General features: G+C 46.8%; 1 protein-coding gene across 3 annotated transcripts in view; it reads right to left on the bottom strand.

The window, feature by feature from the left end:
* Positions 1-1,894: 1,894 nt before the first annotated feature.
* The window catches only part of C2CD3 (C2 domain containing 3 centriole elongation regulator), a 112,369-nt gene continuing 98,676 nt past the window's right edge, over positions 1,895-15,587 (bottom strand). For 2 of the 3 annotated variants that reach the window (XM_016208464.2, XM_016208465.2), the window contains one exon: positions 1,895-2,695. In XM_016208464.2, coding sequence (XP_016063950.2) covers positions 2,555-2,695 — 141 coding nt within the window. In that variant the 3' untranslated portion in view covers positions 1,895-2,554. The remainder of the gene's footprint in view (positions 2,696-15,587) is intronic. The other variant, XM_016208467.2, reaches the window with a different exon arrangement.

Here is a 15,587-nt window from a genome sequence, read left to right as displayed (position 1 = left end):
TCAGGTCTCCTTAAAGGGAGTGCTCAAAGGGAAACGGGGGAGCCACTGGCTAGCTCTGCTGCTCAAAGGGAAGTGGGGGAGCCACTGGCTAGCTCTGCTGCTGGTGGTGGGAACAAAGATGTACCTCATTCATGACCCTGCAGGGCATTTCACCTCTGAGCTGTCACTAGGAAACAGACCCAGCTTCTGGCAATGCACTGGGTTTCAGACCCTCAGGGTGTCTTTGTGTCATACAGGCTGCCTTCAGCCTGGATAGAAGCAGCCTGTGTCCTCCCGTGGCCTTATCCTAACTCGACCTGATCAGGCTATTTACAGGACCTGCAGAGGATTTAGAAGTAATATTCTTCACCTGCTTAACCCCTCAGGCTGGGCCCCTGACTGCTCCACTGTAGGTTCTCTGTGGCCTCAAGGGAGGCCCCAGGCCTTAAAACTCTGGCTGGTGACCTGAGAGGGAGGCTCCGGGGAGGGGGTGAGCTGGCAGTCTACAGGGCTGAGGTGAATGGATGAAGGAGGGCAGGCTGGTCTGAAGGCACTTCACTGATGAGGGCACCCTGTCCCTCCTTGGGGTTCCTGCATCATATTGTACTCTTTGAGGGCATGTCCTGCCTGTCTCACAGTTATTGGTGTGCTTGCCTGTCTAATGATTTGTTCCAGGAGAGTGGGGAGGTGCGGGCGGGGCTGACATTTCCTAAGCTTACACTAAGTGCCAAGTGCAGGTGAAGCACTTTCACAAATGTCATATCATTTAATCTTTACAGCGACCCTATGAAGCTGGGGTTATTATCTCCATTTTACAGGTGAGGCAACAGAGGGAGGGTCAAGCTGGAGGGGACCTACTGGGGAAGTGGCAGAGCCAGACGGGTCTCTTCTCTATCCCCAGGTGCATGCGGCCCCAGTACCCTCTGGATGCTCTCTCTCGGCTCACCTACAGGCTTTAAAAAAAATTTTTTTTTGTAGTAAATATATCTTTATTGATTTCAGAGAGAGGAAAGGAGAGGGAGAGAGAGAGAGAGATAGAAACATCAATGATGACAGTCGTTGATCAGCTGCCTCCCGCATGCCTCCAACTGGCATCGAGCTGGCAACCCGGGCATGTGCCCTGACTGGGAATCGAACCCCGATCGCCTGGATCCTAGGTCTATGCTCAACAGCTGAGCCACTCCTGGCCGGGCCAGGCTTATCTTTTCTAGGAAGCCTTCCCTGACTGCTCCAGCCCACATGGCGTTTCCCCAGGTATTCCCTGAATTCACAGCACTTACTGGCTGTGACCTGTTTTGGTCACTGAGTGCAAAAGCCTTGGGACATCTCTGGAGATGTCTCTGGAGATGTCTCGCATGGTGATTCACTTCCTAGCTACATCAACAGAGGCAAATTAACTTCACTGAGCTTCAGTTAACTATAAAATGGGAAACCTAATATGCAGGTTATAGAGTTGTTTTTTTTGGACTAAGTGAAATGACCTGTGCTTGGGGGTGGAAAGCAGGGCCGTCCATATTAGCTCCCTTCTAACCTCCCGCAGCCACTCTGCACATCTTCAGCCTTATCTTCCCCACAGGCCTTGTCTACAGTAGCTGCTCAAATGTTTGAGGTCTGACAGTCTAAGCCAGAGCTACCCATCCCAGAGATATGGGGGATTCTGAGATGACATATCACAGGAGACTCCCTTTACTTTGCTGATAGATTTGAGGCACCCACAAAGAAATAATGGGTGTCACCCTAATCTGGATCAACCTGATCTTTGGGGTGGCTCGGAAGTCTCATGGTGACTCTGGCCCCTGGTCTCAGATGATCTTCTATCTGTATGATGGTCAAGCTATCTCTCTGGCTGTCAGAACACAAATGAATTCCCAACACTCCTGTCCAGTGGCAACCCAGGAAACACTTGTGCACAGAATACAAATACCGATATGATTTTATTCAAACACAGGCAGGATCAATGACTTTCAGAGGTGAGTAAAAACAATAAGTTAAAAGCATGGTTAGAATTTCAGACAATCAGATAAAATGTTTGAAGGAGGCGATTTCCCCTCCTCTCCTACTGATTAATTCAACACAGCATAAAAAAATTTTATCTATAAATGCCCTTATTACCAAGCAAATGAACTGGAGGGGACATAGCATTTCCTCAGTTATGCTCGATGCATACAATCTACACCTCCCCCCAGACCTTTAAGGCAGAAATGGCCCATCACAGTCAGGCAGAGGGTGAGCTCGTGTCATCAGTATCTGTAACAAGGACACTGGGAAGAGTTTCTCAGCCAAAAGATGCCTGCTTAGGTCTCTTCAAAAGCTGGGTGGGCCAGTTGGGTGCTGGAATCCATTCTGTTTCTAGCCTTGGCCTTGACACAGAAGGAAGAAGCCTTGCAGGTAGACACGGGGCCGGTTTGGGATACTCTCACCATCTCTGCTGACTGGGTCTCATGGTGCCATTGACTAGGCTAGTGGTGGTTTCAGGATTCTGACAGCCTGGAGGGAAGCAGACCTGGTACCTCCTGCAAGTGGGACAAGGCTGAGGGACTATGGGAAGGTGGGTCCTTCCGTCTCTCAGGCTGCATTAATCTTTCTGGGAGTATTGGGAAGAAAATATCCGTGCAATTCTGCGAGTTTCTTCTTCAGGCAGGTTGGGAGGCAGCGAGTTAGGTCTGGGGCGACAAGGCTTTCGGGGCGGGGATCTTCCAGTGGCTTTGCCCTTGTCCTGTAGAGGAAGTCAGGTAGGTTAGCACTCAGGATGTGGCACCGCCAAGATGGCTTTGATTCCTGTCATTTTGATCCTTTGGCTAAGAGTGATGCAGAACTTAACGGTTTACAAACCACTTTACATACCTGATCTTGTTTAATCCTTACCTCAACCCCATAGGTAGATGCATCATTCCCATGTCATGGGTGAAGAAAATACAGTTCAGGGGAAATAAACTCAAGGTCCCACAGCTCAGAGTAGCAGAGCTAAGATGTGAACCGGCTCAGGCTCTTTCTAGGCCTCTGGAGGAGGGGCAGTCACCTCCAGGGTGGGTTTAAAGCCTCATCCATTCTGTTGCTGCATGAGTTAGACAAGTCATTTGTCCTCTGAATTGTGTCTGTCCCACATGTGACCCTGGGAATATATCCAACTTCCAGGGAGTATATGTTGGTGAATAATACACTCTGTTGGCCCTTTGGAGTTCCTCAAGCTGCCAGGTGACATGAAGCACATACTCAAGGCCCTGATACCAAACATCTCCCTGCCTCGAGTTGACAGGTTATCACTAATTCCACCTTTGAGGTGCTCGTATTTGGGTTAGTTCACTGTGGTCCTCTGGACACCTCTATGACTCACTCATTTGCTCAACCTTTTTTTGTGTGTGCGCGCTTAGCCTGTGCCAAGCTCCTGGCCTGGAGGAGCTCAAAGCTATACAGAAAAGCAACCCCAGGCAGCTGGCTGAGAGCAAGGCCCTGGGGAAGAGGTGGAGGCCTGGAAGAAGAGGCAGTGCTAAAAGGACATGGGAGCCACCACCACAGGCAAACTTGGCTGACTTCACAGCATGAAGCCTGCCCTGTGGATGGACATCTCTTCCTGTCCTCAAACACCGGGAGCTGGGATCTTCACTAGCTGAGAAGCACTAAGAACACACTGCACCCCTTCTCAGGCACTGAAGAGTAGCTTGATGGAGACCATAGAGGTTGAGACTACAGCCCTGGCCCCTGCAATTCTGCTGCTGCTGGGAAACTGAGGCCCAGCAACAGATGCTTCTGGGACCCATAACATTTAGTAACCCTTCTTTCCTTCATTTCTTTAACTTACTTATAATGCCTACTGTGAGAGGGAGACAGAAATGAACAGAACTCATTTCCTTTTTTTGTTTTGTTAATCCTCACCTGATACTTTTTCCATTGCTTTTTCAGAGAGCGTGGAGGGAGAGAGAGAAACACTGATGTGAGAGAGACATGTCACATGGTTGCCTCTTACACATTCCCTGACCTGGGGGCGAGGGGAAGCAAACCTGAAACCCAGGTACGTGCCCTTGACCAGGAATCAAACCCTCGACCCTTCAGTGCACGGACCGATGCTCTAACCACTGAGCAACACTGGCCAGGGCCAGAACTCATTTCTTGACCTCCACAGCTCAGAGTTAAGCAGGGGAGACAGAAAGCTCTACTGAAAGAATTAGGATAGCAGCCAGCATATAAGGGGAGTAGAAGTCAGGCATCCCCACTCTACTGCCTGGGTATTAGTTTCCCACCCATGGAAAAGGGGAAGGTGAGCAACCTTGAGGGTCCCTGCGAATCTGGAATTCAAAATGCCAAGGGAGTGCATACAACCCGAGTAAGCCCTCAGGTCTGACAACCCACAGGTAGGATTTCCTGAGAACCAAGAGCATAGTGGTGCTGGGGGCTGAACAGAGACTAGAAGATACGGCTCTGTCTTCCAGGCAGGCCTAGGCTAAAAGGAGAAAAAGGAAACCAACCCTTTGCTAGTGTATACACTTCTTCTTTTCAAAATATAGGAGGCACCTGCATCCCATAATGCCTCAGACCAGGGGAGGCCAGTTGCCAGCCGCTGCCTGTGACCTTCCCCTTCCAGACTGAGTGCTCCTAAGGGCATGGACTGAATCTATGCTGTTCTGGGCCAGATTCAAGATAGGAGCCTGGTAGCTAGCTGCTACATCAGTGGATGGGCAGGACCAAGCGACAGCGACCAGAGGCTTAAATTGAGTGGGGAAGAGACTGCCTCTTGTAGCAAACATCTCATTCATTCATTCTGGAGCCTGTGGTTGTTACGGCTTACTATGTGCCAAGTCTTTAGTTGAATCAAATCCTTTCTGCAGCATTTTAAGCTTCAGCGTACCTCTCTCTACTCCTAAGATCTGAGATTGTTGTTTCCTGAGCTATTTGGGATTGAGGAGCGACACCAAGTCCCATTCTAGTCATCTGGTTGCAGATGGATCTTCTGGGTCACCAGCTGTACCTTAATTTCCATTTCTTTCTCTGCTACAGTGAAAGGAGAACCAGGGATATATCAGCCCTCTATCTCAATCCTAAAAACCAGGCCTCTATGTCCTCTGACAGGATTCTCTGTTTTGGAGAGGCTCTGATAGGTCTTGCTCTCCATGATTGGAATATCCAAGTACCTCAGTTCATGAAATGACCATCAAAAGACCTTTGTTGGTGATTCATCAAACCTTTCAGGAGCCTAAGATCTATTCAACCTGATCAATTCTTAAGGACAATACGTAGCCAGCCATGGTTTCTGTCCTCATGGGGCTGCTCAGCTAGAGGGGAGACAGGTGCCGACCTACCCCAATGATTACAGATGAGGCCTAGAACTTGGTAGCACAGAAAAAGGAGCAACTAACAGCTGGGAAGGTCAGGGGACTCTTCACACAGAAGTGAGATTTGAGATGGGTAAAATGTCAGCAGAGCTGGGGGAGAGGGCATGAGGTCACTGCACTGGAGGGAATAGCATGGGCACAGGCCTACACCTGCTGGCTGGGCCAACTGCCCTAGAGCTGAATCTAGTGGCGGGTTCAGTTAACCTTCCAGCACCCACACCCAGACACAGCGACTTAGGGGGCCTTATCTGTATGGCACAGGCCAGGGACCAGGGCTTGGCTCTGTGTACAGGGTGAGGCAGAGGTGTGGAAGGACAGAGAACACACCCTCAACAGCATTTGGCTTTTGCTGACCTCAAAAGGGTTTAAAAAACATCTTGACTAGCAATAAAGGTTCTTTCTTCATCTAGATTGCTACCCTAAAACACAACCCTGGAGGGGCTAGGCAGAGGTGAAACTGCTCAGAGCAGGATACCCCTATATGTAATAACTGCTCTTCTGAAATATTCCTATGTTCCTGATGGAGCCCTATGGGCACAAGCAAGTTGTCACCATAGCGTGGGATTTGCAGGAGCCTCAGCCTTCCTAGGGAGGCAGGAGGAATGGAAGCAGGATCATCAGACTAAGGGGCTGTAGGGGCCCTGGAGTCTAGACAGTGGCTGTCATATATGGGGTCACATCCCTGAAAGGATACTTTGAAGAGGGACTTGAAAAAACATGAAGGTGGAATCTGAATAAGGAAGATGCAAGAGGGTGTTTCAGGTGGAAGCTGGACTTGAGCAAAAGTATGAAGGAATTTCTCTGCTGGGAAACAGTGGGATGGGCCTGGTTGAACTGTAGGTAAAGAGAGTGGAAGACAAATCCAGAGAGAGGGACTGATGCTTGCTGAGGGAACTTTCTAAATGTCTGGGGAGAAACGGACCATATTCCTCTGTGGGATCTGGGGGTGGAGGGCTGACTAATCTCCTGGGTTGAAGGACAGAACTAGCTTTTCTAGTTGGCTGGGTAAGCATGGCAGCAGGCCAGGAGCTCTCCAACTGCCCCCATTGAATCAGCCCAGCTTCCCAATTAAATTCTCCAACTTTCAAATATGGGAACCTGCTCTTTTCTGAGCATCTGAGCACCCAGGTCATGAAGATGAACAGGCCTTTCAGTCTATTATTTGAGACAGATGTGTCTCAGAGGAGCCTTTAATGGCAAAGGTAGAACTCTGCTGGGGTGAAAATAAAGCATTATGGAAGGAGTAAGGACAATGGTGGAAGGAAAATTTGGGGCTTCCTGGGCTCCTCAAATCAAGAGGATAACCCTAGCTGGGGAGCTGGTTCTAGTCCTGGCTCTAGTGCTTCTTAGCCAAATGACTTTGGGCAAGTCACTTTCTCTCTGGGCCTTGGTTTCCCCATCTGAAACAGATCAGAAGGAGCAGATAATGCTAAAGGAGGCTCTCTGTAGCCCAGAGACTTAACCTGGCTGTGGTTCCCTCTTTGGCCACGTCCTTGTGATGCATCTTCTCCGAGCCAGTGATTTGGGTTCCCTCCACTCCAATCCCCGGATGAATCCCCCTGAAAAGGCCACATGTTCCCAGGAGTGTGGTAGGTGCAGGTGCCCCCTTACCTTTGGGATTTTCTCACAGGGGAGGAAGTGGGGTGGAGCAGGAGGAACACTAGTCTGTGGCCCAGCCCAACTGCCCCACTTGCTAGAGGCCAAGACACCTGCTCTCTTTGGGTCTCAGTACTGTCATTGCCAAATGGATGTAAGAACTTCTGTTTGGCCTTCTTACCTCAGGTCTATTGTGAAGCTGAGAAATAAAATTCAGATGTGACCAATCTGAATTTTGGCCAGGTACAACATCTTGCAAAACACAGGTACTAAGCTGGAGCTAGAGCTGACACCAGCTGCAGAGAGTAAAATGAAGGCTCTTCCCACTTCACTGAGCCCCACCTAGTGAGCCTCTGAGCCTGGCATCAGGGCTGAAGTTTTGTTCTTTTTCAGAGCCGCTCCCCTAAGTGACATAAACACTGATTCAGGAGCTGGAAGCAAAACTTTCCAGAGCTGAAAACTGTTAACAGCTGCCTCGTTCTGGCTGGCTTAGGTGGGCTTGCCAACAGATTGCTGCTTGTGAAGGCTCAGTACAGCTCCCTGCCTTGCTCAACTTTCACCCCCTTGGCTGGTTGCCTGCTCCTGGGGTTGGGGTGGGGCTCCCAGAGTCTTCTCTGCAGGCTGGGACTAGACTTGGTGCTAAGGAGAGCAGTAAACCTAGCAGCTATAGCTAAGAGCAGGGGGGAAGTGGGGACAAGACACACAGACCAGAGGCCTAGCCCTGAGAGGCCAGTACTAATCCTGACCCACCTATCCCAGCTATAACACGGCTGGGGTCCACACTCTGAGCTCACTCCATTCCTGCATTAGAGCTCTAATCATGTGGGTTTCACTACCTACATGCTCCCTCCGGTTCCTCACCACCCCCTAATGCCTCCCTCCAAAAAGTCTTCCCTGACAACAGGCTATTCCACAGGGCCTGGGGTCACTCCCTCAACCTGGGCCTGTTTCTCTATCTACCCAATGAAGAGGCCCTGACTAGATCCAGACTTCTCAACCTTTTGAATCCATGCCCTGTCAGTGAGAGGGCCCAAAAGTCCAGATTCCTGAGAGGGAAGAGTTAAAGTGACACTTCTAGAACTCCTGGCTCCTCCCAGGCCCTGGCCTCAGAGAGTCGTAGGCAACTTGAGCCTAGAGCCTACAGCATACCTGTAAGCCTTTTCCCTCAAGGTGCCTGTCAAATTGCGTTCTGGGCCAGGGTGGGCACCAGCCAATTCTAGTTGTTTCCCCTGACCTCTGTGCACCCTTGGCCAGGGAGCTAATCTCCTTCCCAAAACTTTGTGTGGTCTTTATCAGAAACCCTTTAATCTTTAGGTCTCCTCTTGGGGCTCTACAGAGGGCTGGGGTCTTGGTGGCTCAAAGAAATGAGGCAACAGGTCAGGACCTCCTACTCCAAGAGGGACAGCTCAGCCATCATGCCTGGACAACAGGCTGAGGACAGAAGACACCTAGCTCAGGAATTTCCTTGGACCCCTGCTGATCTGATCTGGTGATTTTGTGGTGGTTGGGTTTCTCTATCAGGATTGTGTATCTTTTAGATACTTCTGGGTTTGGAGGAGGGAAACCAAGGGACAGAAAAATTCCTTGGGTTCCTGGGAGAAAAGCAGCAGCCTTAAAGCCTTAAGACACATAGACAGGCAGGCCGTGGACTGCTGACCCTCGGGGGGGGGGGGGGGCAGTGTGTTGTCCTGGGCCTCTATAACTCAGGGTTTGAACTGAGCACACAGCAGACTGCTACAGTGCTGAGCACGTTCTCCATACTTCTGGGGTGCTCTTCTCAGCTCCCCATTCCCAATGCTAAGCTTTGATCATGTCTCTATCCCTTAGTATTTCTTTCCTTCCAGACCCCCCCAAAATACAACAGCCTAAGAGAGATGGCATTTCAATAAAAATAAAAATTACAAGTTAACACCCGTGTAGTTCTTATTATGTTGCGTGCCAAGAACTGTTGTTCTAAGTACTTTACATTATCTTACTCAGTTAATCCTAAACAAACCCTAGGAGGCAGGTACTACTGTACCCTTTTTTCAGATAAAAGAATGGAAACACAGAAAAGTTAGGTTAACTTGCCCCAGGTTACACAGCTGGTAAGTGGGAAAGCTGAGCTCTAAGCTTAGGCAGTCGGGATTCAGAGCCATGCTCCTAACCACTATACAAACTGCCTGATAGGAGAGAAGAGAGCACAGCTGCGAAATGAGTCTGTGCTGCCTCCCCAGAGACCACAGAGACCTTGCTCTAGACGCCAGAAAGCCAGAGCCTGGGCGAGCAATCAGGTATGCTGACTCTCAGCTTCCCAGCCGTCCTGGAAACACCTTGATCACTAGTAATGTCTGAAAGACTGTGGTCTGGCTGAATGGAGGTGAGAACACTCGGGTGGGAGGGGGTGGAAAACCTGCCTGGCTTTGCCTCCAACTTCTTACCTCCTACACTCACTCTGCAGGAACAACAGTGTTTGGCCCCATGCCTGTGGTTAATCCAGGGGCTCATTCATGATGTGGGCAGAGCCTGACCTTCATTGAGGCAGGAAGGCACAGAACAAGACAGGGCAATCTCATGGTAAGGAACTGCCGTGTAGGCAGGCACAGAGGCCAAGGCTCAGATGACAGGCTGCTTCTTGCTCTTTATTTCTGATTCCTATCTTGATTGTTTTGGTCCAGGCCTATCTCTCTTCATCTCTGGTCTTCTCTCTAGACCATACTGTTTGTACTTCCCAGTTGCCAAATTCTGTTGATTTTGACAGATTTCTTTTCTCCCAATTCACAGCCTACAAAGCCTTTCCACAGCCAACCTTTGTTGAATTCTACTTAAGCCACCCCATGTGTGTCTGTCTTCCTTTCCCTATACTCATTTTCTTTGTTTTACTTAAGTGTTAATATAGGCTAATATCATTTGAGAAAGTTAGTGAATGGTTTGGAGGCCAGTGCCTCTCAAAGAACTGTGAGCTCCCTGAAGGCAGGATCCATAGCGCCAGATCTAGCTCTTTAAGCATTACGGGTGTTTGATAGGAATTGGTGGACTTAGACATAAAACTGTCTCCCCTGCGGAACTGTGAGCTCCCAAAGGAAAGGGCCATACCTCCTTCTGTCTTCTCTTGCATCTAGTTCAGGACTATGTCTTTGTACATTTGCCAAAAGATGTATATTTCAAGTTTGAGGCCCAAACTACCTTCCTACTCTCTGGCCCATCTGTCCTCAGGCCCAGCTCTTACTCTCCAACCACTGATGGGAAGTAGTTGAAAGATTCTCCGCAGAGAAGTCATATGATTTACTCAATAACTTATTTAACACTGAAGGGGCAAGGGTAGAAACGGAGAGGCAAGTTAGGAGGCTTCTGCAATAATCTAGGCAAGAGATGATGATGGGTTAGACCAGGGTGGTAATGGTGGGGGTGATAAAAAGTGGTTAGACTTGGATATATTTTAAAGGCAGAGCTGCCAGAATTTTCTGGTGGATTGGAAACAGGCATCAGACAGGATTCCAAGGGTTTTGGCCTGAACGACTAAATTAGAACGATAGATTATCTGTGAACTGAGATGGGGAAGACTGAGGAGCAGATTTGAGGGATAAAATCTGGTTGAGTTTTGGACATGTTGAATTTGAGATACCAATTAGATATCCAAGTGGAGATGTTGAGGGGGCAGTTGGACATACGAGCCTAGAGATACAGGAGAAATCTGAGCTAAATAACCATAAGGCGTCTATAGCATATAGAGGGAATTTAAAGTCTTGAGATCAAATGGGGTCACCTACAAAGTAAGTGTAAACAGAGAAGTCTAACTACTATGTCTGGGTCCCCCCATATTAACAAGTAGGAGAAATGAGGGAAAACCAGTCAAGAAGGCCAAGCAGGAACAACTAATGAGGGAGGAGGAGAACGGAGAGAGACTGGTGTCTTAGAAATAAGTGAAGAAAGTGTTTAGAGGAGAGAGATCAACTATGTCATATGCTGCTGAGAGGTCAAAAAAACTGGGCACTCAGACTGGATAACTGGCTTAGGAATATGGAGGTTTTTTTGATTTTGGCAAAGTGGGGTAAAAGTCTGATTTAGTGGGAGATCACATTACCTGCAGCGTGGAGAGTGGATAGTGGTGGGAAAGCGTGGATATGAGTGAGACCCAATCAGAAACAGTCATGGGCGCGATGACTGGGACTAGATAAAGAAATGGTGAGAAGTGAGTGGATTCAGAGGTATTCAGGGGTTGGCATTAAGAGACCTTGGTAATAGACTGGCTTAGAGTCATGGGGGATAGAGTAGGAGGAGGGAAAGATGACACCTATGTTCTGGCAGGAGTTTACTGAGGTCAGTGCAGGCGATAGAGGGGATATGCAAAGGAAGATGACGGGCTCAAAGTTTGGATATTTTTGTTTGTAACATCAAAGAAAAGACATCTAGGATATAGTTGGATCCATGTGTGTCTGCAGCATGGGAGAGAGGTCTAGATTGAATATAAGAATTTGAGAGTCATCAAACTGTAAATAATAACTGAAGTAATTGGAGCAGAAGACATAAGTCTGGGGAAAACAACATGTAAATTACTGTTGTCCCATCTTTTACCTCTTTCCTCCCCATTTAGGGAAGTTGATAAAACGAGTTTGCTCACAGTGGCTAAGCCAACAGAACCAGAAAAAACTTTAAATAAAATCAGGAAATTGTCCCAGTGAAGAGGTACTTCATTCCAAGAGGGAAGAGAAAGCAGAGGCAGCAGAACTTGACTGATTCCCAAGCAATGAGAAACTGCTGCTGGATGGCTGTGCTAAACCTGCCATCCTTTCCTTCTTGGAGAGGCAACAACTGTAAGATGAAAGTGTCATGAGGAAGGAGGGCCAAAGGATGGCCTCTATACCCAACCTGTGTGGACATGGTATTCTACAGTACAACTACCCTGTGAGGTCTGATAACCCCATCTGGCAGACAAGGAAATAGACTCAGAAAGAAGACTTGACTAACATCACACAAAGACCTGTATTCATTACACATGGAGGAAGGAGGGTAAAAACTTGCTCCACAGATTCTTGAAGTAGAGAGAGTCTGGAGGGTTCCTGGGTTCTGGTGCATCATCTCAGTATGGAGGGAAAGATTAGGCCCTCCCTTAGAACTTGTGAAGGCAGAGTAATTGAGCCAGCACTTACAAGCTCTCTGTTTGAGGATGATCACTTGGCCTGGCCCAGAAGCAGGCCAACTATAGCACAGCAGTCCCAGGACACTGGCTGAGAAGAGCCCAGGAGCCTCTCAAATTGCTCCTCTTTAGCCTCCAGGGCCAAGGCTGGCCTTAGGAGGAGGCAGAAAAGATGGAATCCTCAAATGGGGGTACAGGACAGGTCTCCTGCCCTCTCCTCCCTATTTCTCATGTTGAACTGTTGACTATGCCTATTTTCTCTCCCTCTCTTGCATCTTCCTCTTCCCCCTTTCTCTACTGGGTAACTGCATTAGCATACAGAAGGCTGTAGCTGGTCCCATATTTAAAAAACAAAACCCAAACACCTTCCCTTGGTCTCACTGGTACTCCAGTCATTATGCCGTTTTTTGCTCCATATGCTCAGCCAAATTTATGGAAGGAGTTGATGTCTCCATTTTGTCAACATTCATTCTTAAAATTTTAATTACACATGATTTTGTGATTTCATTGGGTAACATATCAAAGAATCTATGTAACACATGTAAGTTATGAAGCGTAATAAAAATTAACATGTGCAAATCCACACAACCCAACCTAAGAACTAAAACATTATTAATAATGTTGAATAGACCTATGTGTTCCCCCCCCCCTTACCTCATCCCTTGTCCACAACTATGAACATTGTCGTCAAACTGTTGAAAACCAAAGAGAAAAATCTTAGCAGCCAAAGATAAAGGTCATATTACACTTAGGGCAACAATAAGAATGATGGCTCCTTCTCACTGGAAATGATGGAAATCAGCAGTGTGGAATGACAGTTCTAAAAAGCTGAAAGAAACAAAATTCAAGCTAGAGTTCTACATCTAGTGAAAAAATGCCTTTAAAAAATGTAGGCAAAATAAAGGTATTTTCAGACAACTGAATCTGAGAACATCAATTACCAGTAGGTCTGTAACTACCTGAAATTCTAAAGGAATTTCCTATAGAATGTATGAATTCCCTTCATACTGAAGGGAAATGGTCTTAGACTAAAGTCAGGATGTGAAGAAAAATAAAACACAAGAAATATTAAGTTTGGGATAAATACAAAAGACTGTTATTTGTCTTAAATTTTTCAAAGTTAAGGCCACTTTTAAGACCTTCAGAGATCCCAAGCTGAGATGATTATGGTGCCCTTGCCCAAATATAATTCACAATTAAATCTAAAATAAATCATAAGCATAAGGAAGGTAATAAAAGTTCTGATTTATCTCATGGTGACTATTTCAATGTTTTAAAAACTATATACATAATCCTTAAAAATTCCCCCCCCCCTTAATTTTTGGTGCCTCTACTTGTGCCTTAAACACATACTTGATTTGATCCCTAGGTTAGCTAGCATTGGCTGGCACCCATCCAAGAGCATAAGACTCAGAAAATATGCATTTACAAATGCATCAAGTAGTGAGAGAGGCTATCACCAGTGAGGATGACCAACCTCCCGAGGTTTCCTGGGTTGTGGGACTTTCAATGCTGAAAATGGGAGAGTTTTGGGTGAACTGTGATGATTGGTTACCCCAACTAGGACCCAAAATGAAGTCTCAAGGAGACAACTGACTCTGAGATCAGCAGACAAACAATGATGTTTTGCTGTGGCCAAGAAAGAAAAAAGACTGAAAAGGGTGAGACCCATCTTCTCAAAACTAGACTTGATCTTTAATTGAAGTGAAAAGACTTACTTCTCCCTCTCCCCTGTCCCCTTGGGCGTTGGCACATTATGAAGGCGAAAACACAAGGACAAGACAGCAGTTCTGCTTGGCAGGTGGCTCACAGACCTCCCTTCCTAAGGGGCATGACTCACTGACACTTCACATACTTGGCTGAGAGAGGAAGAGGGATTATTGGAACTAACAGTGTCTGCTTTTTTCTCCAGGGCGATTCTTGCCATCATCCTATTAGGTAAGAATTACATTAGCCTGATGTTATTTATAAGGAACCTGAGACTCGGAAACTTAGCTGCTGCGTAGCAGATTAAGTATGTCACCCCCTGGATGTCTCGCTCACAAGCTTGTGCTTGTTGCCTGGACGTAGCCCTGTGACCCTCACGTAAATTCTGATGGGTATGTGTGGGACATGCAAGGGAAGAGGCAGAGGAAAGGGATGAGCTGGTGACCACAAACCAGACTAGGAATAAAGGCTATAAAAATACAGTTCCTGGGTGGGGACTGGCACCTCTCCTCCAAGAGAGGATTTACAAATTTTATAAAAACTGAGACGTGTGGGAACTTAAATTGATCTATGTGCCAAATAAATGAGATGTCCTGAAAATGGTGCTGGGGAAGTTGAGGGAGGGAGAAGGAAAACTAGTAAAAGGACCAGAGAGCTAAAGGCTTCTCTTTAGGACTATAACCTCAGGCTCTCAGGATGCTTCTGCACTGACCACATGTGTCATCAAAGTAGGCTCAGGAAAAGCATAACAAATGTTTAAGTGTTAATGCAAAATGAAGCCTATTTAAAAGAAGGCAAATTGGCTAGAAAAATATACTGTAAGACAAGTGTCAAGATTTTAAAGTGGTATAATGAAAAGCATAGAGTTTGCAGTCATACATTTAGAGTGACTTACTAGTTGGGAGGCCCTGAGCAAGTGACTTAACCTTTCTGTGTCTCTACAAAATAGAAATAATGATACCTTGTAGGTCGGTATGGGGAGCTCTGAGCCTCAGTTTTCTATTTTTAAAAATGATAATAACATTATCCACCTCAATGGATAATTGGGAGAATGAGTTTATACATGTAAAATACTTAGATAATATCTAGTGTATAGTAAGCACTAAATAAGTGTTAGCTATTATAATTAATAATAAACAAGCTAATATATTTTGTCCATAGCATGTATTATTCTCTGAAATTATCTTATTTTTATAAAAAGTTCCACAAGGCAGGCACTTTGTGCCTAGTTTACCCCAGGACCTAGAATAGGTGCCTGGCACCACAGGTGTACTTATGGCTCCTTTCTCCACTACATCACCGCAATTAGTCACCAATGACCATCATGCTGCCAAATCTGAAAGACAATCCATTCTCCATTCAGCACCTTGGGTGAATTCTTTAAAACTGAATTAGATCTCACTCTCCTGCTAAACACGTATCAATGGATAGCCATGGATTTAGAATAAAATCAAAACTCCTTTCCATGGTTTACATGTCCTTTATGATCTGGCCCTTGGACCTCATTATGTCAGTCTCTAAGTTCCAGTGCCACTGTCAGTTGCTAGATCATGCTGAGCTCTTTAGCCTCAGGGCCTTTGCATTTGTTGTGCTCCCTGCTTGGAACAGCACTGCTCTTCAAGTTGCTTACGCAGCTGGCCCCTTCTTGGTATAGTACAGTAGTTAGCAACACAGATTTTGAAACAGACTGCTTGGTTTCCAGTTTAGGCTCTACCGCTTACTACCAGTGTGAGGCAAGTTACTTTACCTCTGTGTACCTCCATTTCCTCACCTTAAAATAGGGATAAAAGTGTGTGCCTCCTGAGGTTGCTGAAGCATGTCAGTTAATATAAAGTGCTTCGAACCGTACCTCCTACTTGGCA

This window comes from Miniopterus natalensis, chromosome 11 (assembly GCF_054644295.1).
Source record: "Miniopterus natalensis isolate mMinNat1 chromosome 11, mMinNat1.hap1, whole genome shotgun sequence".
Taxonomy (NCBI): Eukaryota; Metazoa; Chordata; class Mammalia; order Chiroptera; family Miniopteridae; genus Miniopterus; species Miniopterus natalensis.
This window is presented reverse-complemented; position numbering and strand designations above follow the sequence as displayed.